Source organism: Xenopus laevis, chromosome 1S (genome assembly GCF_017654675.1).
Source record: "Xenopus laevis strain J_2021 chromosome 1S, Xenopus_laevis_v10.1, whole genome shotgun sequence".
Classification (NCBI taxonomy): domain Eukaryota; kingdom Metazoa; phylum Chordata; class Amphibia; order Anura; family Pipidae; genus Xenopus; species Xenopus laevis.
The window spans coordinates 157,535,516-157,553,671 of NC_054372.1; the positions used below are offsets into that span (position 1 = coordinate 157,535,516).

The following is an 18,156-nucleotide window of genomic DNA, read 5'->3' on the forward strand; positions in this document are numbered from 1 at the left end:
GGAAGAGGAATGAGGGCGGAAGGCAGATGACTGAAGGAAGAGGAATGAGGGCGGAAGGCAGATGACTGAAGGAGGAGGATGGAGGGCGGAAGGCTGCGGGCGGAGTTCGTATGACTGACAGCTGAGAAGGGAGGTTTGACTGCTGATTTGGACGATGAGTGACGGTAAAAGCACCCAATGCGCCATTCAGAAGGCATAGGACATCGCAGGAAGGAAGGGTATTTTACCGCAGGATGTCCTAAAATGCCTCCCGTAATTTCTTCTAAGTGCCACATAAAGGCAATGTTTCCAGCCCTGCTACAAGCCTACAACCCTTTCCAAGCCTGTGAGTGAGCACGTCATACATTCCCACATAAGGGACTACAGATACTTACCCATAATGCTTACTGAAACCAGCATGCGATCAACCATCACACATAAAGCAGTCCAGGAACAAAATGGAAACATTTACTGAAATGGACATATTGCAAAAAACTCTTTTGGACTCATTTTTTCTTTCAAACTAAAATTTGATGTTGAAGCTGTACTGGAACGCGTTTTAGGACAAAATACCTGTCCTCCATGCAGTGTCCTACAGGTATTTTGTCCTAAAATGTGTTCTGTACAGCTTCAATGTCAAATTTCAATTTGAAAGAAAAAATGAGTCCAAAAGAGTTTTTTGCAATATGTCCGTTTCAGTAAATGTTTCCATTTTGTTCCTGAACTGCTTTATGTGCGATGGTTGATCGCATGCTGGTTTCAGTAAGCATTATGGGTAAGTATTTATAGTCCCTTCTGTGGGAATGTATGACGTGCTCACTCACAGCCTTGGAAAGGATTGTAGGCTTGTAGCAGGGCTATAAACATTGCCTTTATGTGGCACTTAGAAGAAATATCTCAGCCTTGAGCTCACAAACGCTCCGTTATAAACCCAGCCTATTACTGACAACTTCCCGCGTTCCCCCCTCAGCGATAGACAATTACACAGCACTTTGGGGCGGGGCCATCGGGTGAAGGTCTGGGCGTGTGGGTGGAGCTAAGCTTTGCTGAGGTTGCAGGCGTGTCACATACCGCATGTAGTGCTGCTGCTGTACTGGAGATGTGTGGGTATCGTAACCTACTGCTCCTGGGGCTCGGCTTGTTCTTACTCTCGACAGCTCATGGCTACAGGAAGAGGGGACCTGCTGTGACTGCCAAGGTAACACGTTACTTCTACCACTCCGAGGCTTGGCCACAGCCTGGAACTGGCTACTCACACCGCTCCATCAGCCCCAGTGGGTTCAAAGTGATTTCAGTTCACGTTTGTTACGTCACGTGGTGCCACTGCCAGTATCATCTTGTCACCAATGGGGGGGGGGGATTAGAGTATTCCTGTCATACTAGTTAGTAATCTCACACTGACTCCCTGGGGTGAATACTGCCCTCAGACTGGCACCCTGGCTCAATACTAGACTATTCTCAAACACACCAGCACGGTTGCCAAGTGTAATTTACAAAACCAGCCCAAAACTAGCCAAGAGGCAATTGAAAAGTAGCCCCAAAATAGCACAGCATGTGCACTGAAAAGTCTTAAAATTAAATATATATGAAAAAAAAATGCCTTTTTCAAATTTTCTAATTCTTTTTCCATGAAGCAAAATGGGACAGATTCAACCGCCACTAGGATTCAGCGGCCCAGGATGTATTTGGCCCCCAAAAGGCCTGATCCATATACTATGTCAATAAATATTGGTAAAACAGCTCAACCTCTAGAAATTTTGGTGGCCGGAAAATTTTTGCCCCAAAATTGTCTGAAATTGAGGAAAGTCACCGGAAAATGCGAGAATACTTAAAAGAAATGGGAGACTGGGGTACAGAGCCCAAAATCTGGTAACTCCTGACTTCTTCACAAGTCGGTCCCATTGTATTGTAGTCTTACATTAAACTTGGTAGTTGGCAAATCATTAAACAAAAACTACATTACCCAACATGCATTGGGAGACACAGACTTGACACATTAGGGAAAGATAAAAAAAACTTTGGCTGGTTTCCAAAGTACAAACCAGCCAAAGTCCCAAAAAAGTAGCCCAAATCTGTACCTTGGCTAGTTTGCACTTTCAAAATCCACCTTGGCTTTAAATTAATAGCCCAATTTGGCTGGAAAATTGGCAACCCTGCGCACCAGCTTAATAGTGCGAATACTCTAATGGAAGGCATAAAGTTTACCCTAGATCTAGTAACTCGTAGCAACCCATCACATGTTGTATTGAAACAGCTGACCTGTATATGCTACGTGTTCATTGGCTGCAAAGCGTTACTAGACCAGTTCACCAGTAGCACATTTTAAAATGGAAATGCGCTGGACTATCCTTGTAAATTCTCTTCTCCCACTGGCACCACAGGTTCTCCGTGAGTCTTCTACTGTCAGAATGATAATTTGCAGTCAACCAAATGTCCATTATATCCATTAACTGGAAATTAGTAAGGTAAACTTAAAGGGATACTGTCATGGGAAAAAATGTTTTTATTACAAATGCATCAGTTAATAGTCCTGCTCCAGCAGAATTCTGCACTGAAATCTGTTTCTCAAAAGAGGAGACAGATTTTTTTATATTTAATTTTGAAATCTGACATGGGGTTAGACATATTGTCAGTTTTCCAGCTGCTCCAAGTCATGTGACTTGTGCTCTGATAAACTTCAGTCACTCTTTACTGCTGTACTGCAAGTTGGAGTGATACCAACCTCCCCCCCCAGCGGCCTAACAACATAACAATGGGAAGGTAGCCAAATAGCAGCTCCCGAACACAGCTGCCTTGTAGATTTAAAAACATCACTCAATAGTAAAATCCAGGTCCCACTGGGACACATTCAGTTAGTAGGAGAAACAACAGCCTGCCAGAAAGCAGTTCCGTCCTAAAGTGCTGGCTCTTTCTGAAAGCACATGACCAGGTAAAATGGCCTAAGATGGCTGCCTACACACCAATATTACAACTAAAAAATACAATTGCTGGTTCAGGAATGACTTTATATTGTAGAGTGAATTATTTGCAGTGTAACAGTGTCATTTAGAAATAAAAACTACATCATAAAAATCATGACAGAATCCATTTAATTATACTCTAAATCAGGGGCCAATTTATTATCACTTGATAAATGTGCAAGGTCTTTGAAGATTGATAGAAAAGATTTGATAAATAGCAATCTGGATTGAACCGCTGGCAATCTTTTTGGGTTCCCTACAGCGTCGGACTGGGGTGTCTGAGGCCCATTGGGGCTGTGAACCCAACCCCCCCCATGCCACCTCAAGGGTCCCCTCCCAATGTGTGCCCCCACCGCTAGTACCATGTACTGAACCCTTTATCTCTTTAACTTGAGCCTGTGATCGGGTGGCCCGCTGCCCTGGACTGGAGAGCGTCTGCAGCATCCTAGGTGAGTGGGCCTGGGTCGGCAGGGACTAGCAGGGTTATTTCTTGTATCCCACAAGCCCAGTCCGACACTGGTTGCCCAGTTTGATGTATAATAAAACTTGCCCTCAGTGTTGTAAATAAGGATCCATTACATGAATGCTCTGTTGGATCAGAGCCACAAAGTATGACTTCTATTTTATAAAGGAAAAGAATTGCCATGTTTAAACAATAGTGTACTGAATAGTGCTAGCCCCTTTCCCGAGTCTGTTGGAGACAGGGGCCCTCTTGTTAAAACAGTCTTTACTTGTCCTTTTAAACCAAGAAAGGCAGAGAAACATCTGCATAACTACAGTAGAACCCCAATTTTACATTGTCCCGGATTAATTACATATTTGCGTTCTTACGTTCTGTTAATTTCTTCCCATAATTTACGTTTTCCTGGAATTTATATTCCTTTCACACAGTCTCTTGAAAAACATGAAAGCAGGGTTCTACTGTAATAAGAGATAAACACCCACATTTAAGCACACAATTGGCTAACAATGTCTAATAGAAGAAGATAATATGCCAGCTTGTCTATTAAATTTTCCAAATCAGACATATTTCAACACAGATGCAAATATTATATCTTTAGTGGAGTGTGAAGCAAAGCTCACCTTCTGTTTACTGCATTTATATTTTTTGAGTGCACATCTTCAAAAGGTTTAACCTAAGGAGGTGTGAAATTGACCGAAGAAATACACTGTTTGAATTTTATAAAAAGTCTGCAACTAAATAGAAGGTTCTTACACTCCCCCCATTCTACACTTTTCCTACCAACTTCTTTTTTACCCTTTTCCACATTATGAAGTTGTCATTATTTATATGTTATTATATACTTTCCTTTAGAGTCCTGCAGCGGGTCGAGTACCTACCGGTTGCGGATAGAAGTTCCGGGTGCGGGTATAGATGCAGTTCTGCGGGTCGCGGGTTGGGCCGCGGGTCTTCACAATATCGATTTTTATTCTTTTTTTTTTTTCTGATCACGTCTACTTCTGATGATTGCACTTCTGGTTTACAATGACAGCACTTCCTGTTTTACTCCTTTTTTTTCTGATCACGCCTACTTCCGGTTTACAATGACAGCACTTCCTGATTCTTGATGGTCGGCGGGTCGCGGATAAGGTACTTGCCGGTCGGGTAGCGGGTCCAAGCGGGTAAGAATGTGTGTTGTGGGTCCAGGTTGCGGGTACGGTTCGGTTACGGGTTCCAAAAAATGGACATGCGCAGCACTCTACTTTCCTTTAGGAATCGCTTATATGAGCTACACTTTCCGTTTATTGATTAAATAATATTTTTATATTATTTCGTAATACAATGACCTTTGATGTTTGATGTTCTTTTCACTTTTACATACAAGTCTTTCTTGTCCTTTTTAGGTGTTTTTTAATATAGGGGTTGGAGGCACTGATGCCGGCAGAATAGTTATTGGCTTGTTTGGAAAAGTTGTACCGAAGACTGTAAAAAACTTTGTTGCTCTAGCAACTGGAGAAGTAAGTATTTGTCTGTTCTTGTTATATAATACATAGGGGACAGTATACATATATATATATATATATATATATATATATATATATATATATATATATATATATATATATATATATATATATATATATAATTTCTTTCTGGTCCCCTGAAAAACTTAAAATGGGGGTTCTATTGTATATATTTCTGTATCTATATGCATACATACATACACCTATAGACTCCTTTGTTCAACTTGTGTAAAAAAAGTATTTTGCCTCTTCTTTAAAGCAAAAAAATCATATTTTTCTATTTTATTTCTATAATAAAACACAAATGGATCATTGCATTATTTTACTTTTTAGCGTATCACTCTCCCCCTGTCATTAGGAGAGTGTACTTAAATAGAGATAATCTCAGAATAAGCAAACCTGTTCCCCCTGCTACAGGTGTTTCAGGCTTTCAGACAAGGAGGAGCTTATTATACAGAGGTTTCTTCTTCTCCCACAGTTGTGTGAAAGAAGGTGAAATGCTGTTTAGTTTTAGTCCTGCAGAAAATAACATAAGCCCTACTGTGTATACGTCTTAATTAAAACAACAGGCAACATGTATTGTCACTAGAAACCCTATTCATTCAACTTATGACACATGAACCCTCTGAGTCCTGGATTTATAATAAATTGTAGGCAGTAGCTACTTTTTAGCATAGTCACGTTCATTTTATGTATTGACATTTATTATCTAGGCTATCTCTATGATAAACAGCACTTGAGGACAAAACTATATCCACTGTCCTATATTAAGCATCTTTACACTTTTTTTCCCCTCCTGCTTTAAAGGACCCGTAACAGCAAAAAAATTCGTAAAAAGATAACAACACACTCTCTCTAGACCAATATCAATCGGATAATTGTTCTCTCAACCATTTACTACACACACCCTTACATAACGTTCCACCACGAATAAGAGATAACCCATTATTCCTGGATACATACAAAGCCTGGCTCTCGGTCAGAAAAAGACATAATGTCTCACCATATGTTTCCCCTTATCTATCGTGGATAGACAACAAAAATTTCCTTCCGGGTATACGGAATCCTGTTCTCTACCAATGGAGTGTAAACGGCTTAAATAACATACATGACCTACTAGATAATACCTATTCAATAGTCTCTTTAAATAAACTAACAGAAAAATTTCCATTTATACACACTCATATGTACTTAAGTCTGCAAATCATCCACTTTGCAAATGCATCGATACGGCTTTTAACACACAACGACAAAAACAACATATTCAACCAACTCTGGAAAGACAAAAATAAGAAACTCACCACCTCACATATTTACCACACTATTAAACCATTAATAGACGTAGATAATGAAGATAAACCCAACTTTAACTGGATTGCGGACATACCTAATATTACAGAATCAGACATTCTGAAACAACACAGCAAAATTATGACACTACTTCCAGCGAGCAGGTATCAAGAAATGTCACTGCAAATTCTACATAATTCATATCTCACCCCAGTTAGACGATTTAAAATGGGTAATCTCTCCTCCGATAAATGTTTGAAATGCCACACTCCTAAAGCGAACTTATTACATACTATATGGTCATGTTCTTTGATACAACCTTTTTGGAAGGAAGTCATTTCATACGGTGCACAGATGATAGGGAAACCTCTCCAAGCACACATGGAATGGGCCTTGTTCAGCAACACTACATCATTTACTCAAACCGCAAAACCCAACAAACACTTATTGGGTAGACTGGCTGCGGCAGCCAGGAAATCCATTCTACAACAATGGTTACACACTGACCCCCCACCACTGGCGTTGGTGAAACAAAAATTGCACCATATCTTCCACATGGACTGGTTGGAAACCATAACCAGGAAGGAACATAATACCTCAAAATTTTTCACAATTTGGTCGACCTACATAACTCATCTCCCGCAACATATCAAATACCTTACAATTTATATCTTCAGACATACTTCATGGTATGATATGGAATCTTTGACAAATCACCCTTTGATTGTGGAATCATCCCAATATCTAGCGACAATGCAACAAGATCAGTTGCACCCTGATACTGCACCTCCCAGAAACCATCAGATTAATAGACTGTTGACCTCCTACTTAAACTCCCCCCCATAGGATCCATTCCCCATACCATTTATTGTAATTGAGCTGACTGTTTTGAAGATTGTTTGAATGTTTTATATTTGATGTCGTAATCACTGTATTTTCTACTTTATGGAAACGTATACAAATTTTTCTTGTGATTTTATTTTTATCGCTTACAATAAAAACAAGTCAAAAAAAAAAAAAAAAAAGACAACAACACATATTAAACTTTAAAAAAAGTCTTTATTATGATATAACTTACCGAAACTCCACTTGCGCTCCTTCAGAAACAGCGCCAGGGCAACGATCCATTGCGTGCCGCTCAATTTCTCCTCCCTGGCTATCTCCTATAATGGATCGCCTGATGGATCGCTGATTGCCTTTTCTGAAGAGGAGCGCAAGTGGAGTTTCGCTAACTTATTTTCTTAATAAAGACTTAGCAACTTAAAAGTTTAATATGTGTTGGCGTCTTTTTTTTTTTTAAAAAAAAATTTTTGCTGTTACTTGTCCTTTAAAGAGGACAATTATACATTGACACAAATTAAAGGGGTTGTTCACCTTCCAGCACTTTTTTTTTTCACTATTTCTAGAAGAGATGACATTTATATAAGTTTTACTTTCTTTTAGTTTCTGATGGACATGAGCTTAAATTCCATTCATGTGACAGGAACCATCTTTAGAACTTCATTAAGAAAGTGTGCATACTGTGTGTACCACCTGATACTATACAGGAAGTGTATCCCCCAATCCTGTAATTACCCGGAGGCATATTCTTAATCATGAGGCACCATATTCAGAACCTACTCAATTCTTTTAGGATACGAGCTTTGAATATAAAGAATAAAAGCTAAAAATTCCATCATTTGAATAATCTTATTATATTGTTATTGTTCCATTCATTTGCACACTTAGTAAACTAGCTGAATGATTTTGCAAGTACAAGAAACTCCATTTGCACTCTTGGAATGTGACCGTATGGAAAGAATTGCGGCAAATCTCTTCGGTGGAAAAGTTTTTGTATGCTCATTAAATCTGACACATGCCTTCCTGCTTTGTCAGAATATAAATCGGGCTGCTGAAAAAGTATAATACTAGTACCAGCTGTTACATTACGCTAGCGCTATGCAGTTTCTTCTCTTTCCAAATATGTGAATCTAGTAGCCAGTGGAATTTTATCCAGATAACTGGGAAAGAAAAAACAGAAACCCAGTGCAAAATACATTGAAGTCAAGGACCTATGGCATTTGCTTTGAAGTTATTGCAGTGAGATGAGATTTTGTGTATACATGACACACATATAATACACACACACACACACACACACCTGAAGACCTGTTATCCAGTAAGCTCTGAACTATGGAAAGGACTTACCACACACACACACACACACACACACACCTACCTGAAGACCTGTTATCCAGTAAGCTCTGAATTATGGAAAGGACTTACCCCATAGAGTCCATTTTAGGAAAATAGCTAAAAAAATTTTAAACAATTTCATTTTCTTTTTAATAATAAAACCGTATCTTGTACTTGATGGTAACCAACCACATGGTTCCCTATGGGTGGACACAATCCTATTAGGTTTATTTACATTTTCTAATGCTTTTTTTCAGACACTTTAGGTATGATGATCGAAATTATGTAAAAACCCCAGGTCCCAAATATTCCAGATAATAAATGCCATAAGTTGGTAAAAGTACTTGTTAGTCTAGTGTGGTATGTCCTGATATTTACCTTTTCTGTATCTGCCAAGTAGGGATGCACCGAATCCAGTATTTTGGATTCGGCCGAACCCCGAATCCTTTGTGAAAGATTGGACCAATCCGCATCCTAATTTGCATATTCACTGTGTGTATGTATGTATGTATATATATAATTTTTTACTTCCTTGTTTTGTTACAAAAAGTCATGTGATTTCAATCCCGCCCCTAATTTGCATATACAAATTAGGATTTGGTTCGGCCAGGCAGAAGGATTCGGCCAAATCCTGAACTGAATCCTAAAACAAAAACTGTGGTACTGTGTTAGCCAGTAGCAAAAATAACAAATAAAAAAACAAACAAATACAAAAAGTATTGTAGAAGTGACACCTACAGTGGTGTGAAAAACTATTTGCCCCCTTCCTGATTTCTTATTCTTTTGCATGTTTGTCACACTTAAATGTTTCTGCTCATCAAAAACCGTTAACTATTAGTCAAATATAACATAATTGAACAAAAAATGCAGTTTTTAAATGAAGGTTATGTTATTAAGGGAGAAAAAAAACTCCAAATCTACATGGGCCTGTGTGGAAAAAGTGATTGCCCCCCTTGTTAAAAAATAACTTAACTGTGGTTTATCACACCTGAGTTCAATTTCAAAGGTTATAAAGCCATTTCTAAAGCTTTGGGACTCCAGCGAACCACAGTGAGAGCCATTATCCACAAATGGCAAAAACATGGAACAGTGGTGAACCTTCCCAGGAGTGGCCGGCCGACCAAAATTACCCCAAGAGCGCAGAGACAACTCATCCGAGAGGCCACAAAAGACCCCAGGACAACATCCAAAGAACTGCAGGCCTCACTTGCCTCAATTAAGGTCAGTGTTCACGACTCCACCATAAGAAAGAGACTGGGCAAAAACGGCCTGCATGGCAGATTTCCAAGGCGCAAACCACTTTTAAGCAAAAAGAACATTAAGGCTCGTCTCAATTTTGCTAAAAAACATCTCAATGATTGCCAAGACTTTTGGGAAAATACCTTGTGGACTGACGAGACAAAGGTTGAACTTTTTGGAAGGTGCGCGTCCCGTTACATCTGGCGTAAAAGTAACACAGCATTTCAGAAAAAGAACATCATACCAACAGTAAAATATGGTGGTGGTAGTGTGATGGTCTGGGGTTGTTTTGCTGCTTCAGGACCTGGAAGACTTGCTGTGATAGATGGAACCATGAATTCTACTGTCTACCAAAAAATCCTGAAGGAGAATGTCCGGCCATCTGTTCGTCAACTCAAGCTGAAGCGATCTTGGGTGCTGCAGCAGGACAATGACCCAAAACACACCAGCAAATCCACCTCTGAATGGCTGAAGAAAAACAAAATGAAGACTTTGGAGTGGCCTAGTCAAAGTCCTGACCTGAATCCTATTGAGATGTTGTGGCATGACCTTAAAAAGGCGGTTCATGCTAGAAAACCCTCAAATAAAGCTGAATTACAACAATTCTGCAAAGATGAGTGGGCCAAAATCCTCCAGAGCGCTGTAAAAGACTCGTTGCAAGTTATCGCAAACGCTTGATTGCAGTTATTGCTGCTAAGGGTGGCCCAACCAGTTATTAGGTTCAGGGGGCAATTACTTTTTCACACAGGTTTGGATTTCTTTTCTCCCTAAATAATAAAAACCCTCATTTAAAAACTGCATTTTGTGTTTACTTGTGTTATCTTTGACTAATAGTTAAATGTGTTTGATGATCAGAAACATTTTGTGTGACAAACATGCAAAAGAATAAGAAATCAGGAAGGGGGCAAATAGTTTTTCACACCACTGTATATTGGCTAACAATAAAAATACATTGCAAGCTTTCAGAGCACCAAGGCTCCTTCGTCAGGCAAAATACAAATGAAAGGTAGAAAGGCACAACATATATTCTGTTAGATCAGTGAAAGGTATCCATGGGCAATAAATTAGAAAGTTCCAGACAGATAGAGATCAATTGTAGAGATAATAAAATGAATTAGGGTGGGTTGTAAATAGTCCAGGAGTCTGGATTCAGTCAGGTCACATAGTGTGACATGAAACCTGACCCTAAATTAAGGCCCCGTCTTAATGTGTTAAATAACTCCATACATTTGAATTCATAAATCTTCCTTTCCCATTCAGTTTTAAAGTTCCCTTTTAGAATTAAGACCTGCATGTCCTGAAGACTGTGATTTTGACTGCAGAAATGTTGCCCCACTGGTGTATCACATGATTTGGTGTTGATTTTATGTCTGTGATGGTTCATCCTGGTGCGCAATTGTTGTCCTGTTTCACCAATGTATATGCCTCCTGTAGAGCACCTAGTACATGTAATCATGTATACCACATTGGATGAAGCACACCAATAATGGTCCAGAATGGTGTAGACTTTTTGTGTATTCGGAATTGCAACTTGATCTTTGCACAGGATGTATTTGTAGGTTTCACATCTGTTGCAGCAGTTGTTTTAGGAAGAGCACTTCTGACAATCATTTCCCTCAGATTAGGTGGTTGTCTATAAAACAAGAGAGGTAGTTCCGGGAATATTTGTTTTAGTCGGGTATCTGTATGGAGCATGGGTTGCAGGTCTCTGGCTATTTTTCTAATAATGTTCAGTTGTGGGTTGTAGGTAAGTACAATAGGTACCCTGTTTTCTGTCTTTTCTTCATAATCCATGAGTGTGTATCTGGGTATGTGAGTTGCTTTGTGGATTTGATCATCAATAACCTGCGGATGGTATCCCTGATTAACAAAAGTTTTCCGTAAGGAATGGAGATGTTTATTTCGGTCTTCAAGGTTTGAGCAAATCCGGTTGTATCTGGCTAAACACAATTGATTTTTTTATGTGATGAGGATGAAAACTGTCCCACATAAGATATGCAGGACGGCCTGTTGGTTTTTGGTATAGGGATGTTTGTATGGTTCCATTTTTGATGTAGATCAAAACTGAATCCTGGATTTGGTGCATCCCTACTGCCAAGTAAGAGACAAATATTGTTAACAAGGGAACACAGCCCAGGCAACAATTACCTTTCTTTAACGTTACCTTTTTCTAAATGATATATATATATATATATATATATATATATATATATATATATATATATATATATACACACTGTATTTTTATCTTTCCTTGTAGAAAGGATATGGTTACAAAGGCAGCAAATTCCACAGAGTAATCAAGGATTTCATGATCCAAGGTGGAGACTTTACTAATGACGATGGAACAGGAGGTAATCTATAAATACATAATATTTGTCTAAACTTTGCATCTTAATAGTGGATTCGTGAAATATATCTATGAATGGTTTGATTTCATTTTATGCACCTGAAAAACGGAAGACCTCTGAAAAACTATGCCATGGGGTCAAAAATACCGTATATACTCGTGTATAAGCCGACCCGTGTATAAGCCGAGGTACCTAATTTACCTAAGAAAACTGGAAAAATGTATTGACTCGTGTATAAGCCTAGGGGCCCCAGTGCAGCACTATTAACTGATTCATTTTGAAAAAAAAAAAAAATTCCCATGACAGTATCCCTTTAAAGTCAGGGAATGTAAAATGTGAGTTCTAGTGTATAATAGAGAGGGCAGTGTGTTCCTTATTTGCAGAGATGAAAGGCAGGTATTTGCTGCACTAATGAGCTCTGATGTTGTCCTCTCAGATAAACAATCTGTACCTGCACCCACTGAATAACAATGAAAGGTAGGCCTGCTCTTAGTGTGCCTGCTCTTAGTGTACTTCTTTTATTGATCTAGGCCAGAGTATGATGAGATCAAGGGAAGCCAGTGATTGCAGGAAGACTAGGGCTCTCATTTGAGGGAAATAAGTATTAGCTCAATGTTGACGCCATTAGGGTAATGTCTGCAGAACAACAGTAGACTATAACCCATGGCAATCGTATGGACATTATTTAGAACACAGCAGCCCTTCCCTCGTCGGGAAAAGTCACACTGAACCCCAACGACGATAAAAGGCAACGCCGGTTTTGAGAATATACCGTACAAACTGATCTCTTAATTTCCTTCCCGGTGCCTTAATATTACGGTACCTTTTTTCTGCTTTTGCTAGGTGCTCCAGCGCTCCTGCTCTTCTGAGCAGCCATGACACCTCTAGCGACAACCTCCTACGTCACCAGACGCGCTACGTCTTCTCCTGATGCGCTATGGGAGAGGGAGGAGTGTTGGGGCCGCGGAAGGAGCCTCGTATCTGCGGCCGGTGAGGGACTGGCTATGTGCAGGGATTTAGGGCACATATGAGAACTGGGGTTTCACTGGGGAAGGGGTGTCTCTCTTACCCGCGTATTGACCCGCGTATAAGCCGAGGTAGAGTTTTTCAGCACATTTTGGGTGCTGAAAAACTCGGCTTATACGCGAGTATATACGGTAAATGTTTAAATTTAAACTGGAGCATTATTGTTTGTGTATGTTATAAATATGATTTAACTGGTATTACAGCTGAGGCCATACATGCTGCTGTAGTCCAAGTCAGAGCATGGAAGTGTTGTGAATACAAGGCTCTAATATTGGAGTTCAGACTAAGCCCTATGAGCATTATGTGAAGGGATTCTGAAATATCTTTTATAAGCAGCAGCATATTCCATAACACAGTACACATAGTTAATAATACTAATAGAGCTTTGGCCTCCTTTGGCCTCTTGCTATAATCACAGATTGTGTTTTTTTTGTAGCACTAGCGAATAAGGCACTTAGAGGTTTCTGAAGAGGATACAGGATGATGTTCTCTGGGTCTTTTTATATTAATATAATATGGACCAGCAGTACCTCATCATCATTTTTTTTTTTATCATCATCATTTATTTATATAGCGCTTTCAAGATACGAAGGTCCCCATAGGCTTTCTAACAAATTTCTGATCGAAGGAAAAATGTTCGATCGATGGATTAAAATCCTTCAAATCGTTCGATTCGAAGGATTTAATCGTTCGATCGAACAATTTTTCGCAGGAAATGCGGTAAATCCTTTGACTTCGATATTAAAAGTCGAAGGATTATACTTTGACGGTCGAATATCATTTACTAATAATATTCGACCATTAGTAAATGTGCCCCTAAATCTCATTTCTTTGGCAAAGCAGCCTTTGATGGGTTCCATGCCTTTGTTGCACCACAGTTTCTCCACAGGCAGTGAGTGAATTACCCCAGAGAGCTCTTTACCATGGGCAGCAAACTGTCACCCCCCTGGGTAAGAGCCCAATCTCCACCTTTTGGTCCTTGGGTGTAGAGAGCCCAGTAGAACACTACCTAGTGAGGGTGGAGGTGGTATACTTATATGCAACTACATTTTCTTACAATGTTTCCATTGTTAGTGCTTTCATGTCATTTATTACTCAGCAAGTCGGCATCTTTCATAATCGTCATTCATTACGCTAATGGCTAGTCATTCTTTCTGTAAGCGAAGCCAAATTGCTGCAGCCATTATGTGATAATTAACATCTGTCCAACTGTTAAAAACAAAATAAAGGAGCAGAGACCTTTCTGTTTACCCTACTAGTTTTTGGGTTATAATACTGACCAGATTTCCTTCATGGGCTTTTCCTGTCTATGAATGTGTCTTAGGCTCCATGACAGCAAAAGCATCTTTGAGAAATAAGATGCCCACTCCTGCATTTTGTTGTCCCTGAAGACTTTCCTTCTGTAGAATCTTGGCTTAGAAATTTGTTATCCAGGTGAATATCATTGTTTTTATTTTTACAGGAAAAAGTATATATGGAGAGACTTTCCCTGATGAAAACTTCAAGATAAAACACTACGGTATTGGATGGGTCAGCATGGCGAACGCTGGGCCTGATACCAATGGCTCCCAGTTCTTTATCTCTACAACCAGACCTTTATGGCTGAATGGAAAGCATGTTGTGTTTGGCAAAGTCCTGGAAGGCATGGTAAGCTGTGTGATGGGTATATTAACATTTATTTAAATTAAACTAGTGGTGATCCTATGCTTTTAAAATTGGGCTTTGTTTTGGGAATATCTCTCCTTTAAAAGCCTGATTGCTGGCTGGGGAGGATTTAGCCCTCAGTGAAAAAACAGCGTTCAATGGACATTGATTACAGGTAATGCTAAAATGCACATAAAATATAAAACAAGTTAGGGACCGCCATTTGGGGTTTACCTTGACGTGGTATGGTGGCTTATCAATTTTATGATCATAACTTTGTAACAAAATAACCCCTGTTTTGGGTACATATGCAATAGCATTTATTATACATATATATATATATATATATATATATATATATATATATATATATATATATATATATATATATATATACTTTAAAGCCTTTAGAGTGCTCCCACAACCCCCCTGTTTTGATATTGAACATTTATTTAAATGTATTAAATATCACATTGGGCAATAATAATACTTAAAGGGGTGGTTCACCTTTAAGTTAACTTTTAGTATGTTATAGAACAGCAAATTCTAAGCCACTTTTCAATTTTTCTTCATTATTAATTTTGTATAACCTTTGAATGATTTGCCTTTTCCTCCTGACCCCTTCCAGCTGACCCCATATAAAAACAAATGCTCTGTAAGGTAACACTTTTATTGTCAATGCTACTTTTTATTACTCATCTTTCTATTCAGGCCCTCTCCTACTCATATTCCAGTCTCTTACTCAAATCAGTGCATGGTTGCTTGGGTAACTTAGACCCCAGCAACCAGATTGCTGAAATAGCAGATTGGCGAACTGCGAAATCAAAAGCTAAATATCTCAAAAACCACAAACAATAAAAAATGAAAACCCATTGCAAATTGTCTCAGAATATCACTTTCTACATCATACGTAAAGTTAACTCAAAGGTAAACAACCCCTTTAACCAAGTAATAATTCAGCCCTAGTTTTTAGTGCAATATGTTTGGAACTTTCACCTTCCTGTCCCATGTGCTAAATGGAACCTTAGATTCGGGGTTGATGTAAAGAATTGTCAAGCCCCATACTCCTGTGTGGCCACATCCATAATTTACCTGTTTTCAACCTCAGTCTGAGCAAATCCTGCCCCATTTTTGTAAAGCTCCGCTCCATTTGCTGCAGTAGGGGCCCCTTACTGTCTCATTCAAGGACAATTGGGCTAGTCCCCTAATCACATATTAATAGTTAATTATGGTTACCCCCTTTATTTCATCAGTTACTACTACTACTACTTGCATACTATGAAAAAACTGCCCTTCCTTTAATCTCAAGCTCCCTGCAAAGATCTTCTGTTAAATATGTCGTTATAGAGTTTTTTTATTTATGACTATTAATATGAAGAACACCAGCCCACTGTAGGAAGTAAGCAACTAAAATACCTGGAGGGTGCCTAACAACATGGCCAGTGAAGGCCACAACCAGTGTTTGGAAAATGCGAGACCAATGAATAGGGCTTGGGATGAATATAGATTTTTTTCATTATTAAAATAAAAGGCAAAATGTATTGTTTTTGTTATTTCTTGACCGTAAAAGGGAAATTGAAGCTACTTCATGTTTGTTCCTTGTGAGGGAGATAATTAGATGCAGTGCACATCCATTTATAACAGGGGTAGTATCTGTGCACTGTAATGTGTTGTCTAACTCACAAGGACCAAACATGGAATAGCTTGAATTTCTCTGTTTGCTGGCAGGTAGGTAACGGTATGGTTTTCTTTGTCAATAGATAGTGTCCCTCTTGAATATGTGTTAAAGAAAGCAATAATGTTGTGATAGTTTTGCATCTGGTCTGACTTCTTCCTCTACCAACAGGCGGTAGTGCACTTAATCGAGCACCAGCAGACAGATGAAAGAGATCGACCTCTGAAAGACTGCGTTATTGTCAACAGTGGCGAGATTACTGTAAAAGAGCCATTTGTGGTAGAAGTGGATGACTGGCAAGATTAAAATATGTATTACTTATCTTTCATATTAAGTACTTCTCAATTAATGTAATTATGTTTACCATTTCAGCCCTCGACATTACAGAGTAATTCTTCATTCCATTTTATGTAGTTTGGTGTTTAGTCGGATGAAATATTCCAGCAAATAAAAAGTGCAATGTTTTGGTTTGTTTGCACTACAGGAAATAAAGAGTCCAGTCATCGAAGCTTTATTTTTCCCAGGTGAAAATATCTTTTCTCTCACAGATTTTTAGAGGTTTCCAAATGGTAAGATGACACTGGGCAAGGCATTTGCAGGAAGAAAAATCTAAACATGGAATGAATGCAAGTTGCCCACATGTATGGCCAATAAACAAATCTTCCTTTGAAAATGTAGATGGGATCACTTTTGGAAATTAATCTGTGTGTGTGTTATTTTCAGGGATTTACAGTGATTATTATAGGAATCTTTAAGCATTCTCTGCATTTTCTCTTTCTAAACTGTCCCTGAGAAGGTCAGAGAGATAAAACCTGGGCATTACCTTAATAGCTTCGTTATTTTTTGCCACTGACCTTAGTTTGGTGATACGATTGCTCTACTGACATTATTCTAGGGCTGCACCAAATGTGGGATTCTGTCAGATACCAACATATCTATAGTAAAAAGTCAAATCAAATAAGTAATAAAAAAAATACAGTATGTCCAGTTTATTTGACTTATTACTGTAGATATACCATAACCTGGAAGTATGAGAACTTTCACAGTTAAATACCAGCACTATTTTCAGAAGCAGCTGAATCTGAAGGATTTGCATCCTGCTGGTACAACTACTGAAAGCAATGGGTCTGCCATTTGGATGTACTTTATAGAAACTTTCAGAATTGCAGGAAGTCACTTCCCTCAACAATCTAGTATTCTGATGAGGGTTCACAGCTTAAAGGAAAACTATACCCCCCCAAACAATGTAGGTCTCTATAAAAATATATTGCATAAAACAGCTCATATGTAAAACCCTGCTTCATGTAAATAAACCAATTTCATAATAATATACTTTTTTAGTAGTATGTGCCATTGGGAAATCATAAATTGAAAATTGCCATTTTAAAAAACACGGGCCGCCCCCTGGGATCCTAGGATTCACAGTGCACACAAACATACCAAACATGTTAGGTCACATGAACCAATTAACAGACAGAGTTCTGTTAGAGCTGCAGTATTTCTGGTCAGGTGATCTCTGAGGCAGCACACAGACCATCACAAAATGGTGGTTCAAGGACAGAGGTGTAAAATGGCAATATTTACTTAAATATATATTCCAGTTTAAGATTCTTTAATATGATTTCAACTATCTGTTGCTTAAGTTTTGGGGGTATAGATTTCCTTGAAGACTTCAAGTAGCTATTTCCTACAGACTGCAAATGCTCATCAAGGGTTTGCTAGCAAACAAGCCACAGAACATTATAGCTGATGTCTTGGTTAGACTGTGCAACATGCTGCACTGTATTGTAGTTCTGCTACATAAAACCCAGTCTGGTAATCTTCAACTGGACCTGTCATCCAGACACAAAAA

General features: G+C 38.9%; 1 protein-coding gene across 1 annotated transcript; it reads left to right on the plus strand.

Moving 5' to 3' along the window:
• Positions 1–964: 964 nt before the first annotated feature.
• On the plus strand, positions 965–16,977 carry ppic.S (peptidylprolyl isomerase C (cyclophilin C) S homeolog). Its single transcript, XM_041580420.1, has 5 exons — positions 965–1,177; positions 4,785–4,898; positions 11,869–11,962; positions 14,448–14,632; positions 16,476–16,977. The coding sequence occupies exons 1-5, from the start codon at positions 1,079–1,081 to the stop codon at positions 16,608–16,610; spliced, it is 627 nt and encodes a 208-aa protein (XP_041436354.1). The 5' UTR covers positions 965–1,078; the 3' UTR covers positions 16,611–16,977.
• The last annotated feature ends 1,179 nt before the right edge of the window (positions 16,978–18,156 follow it).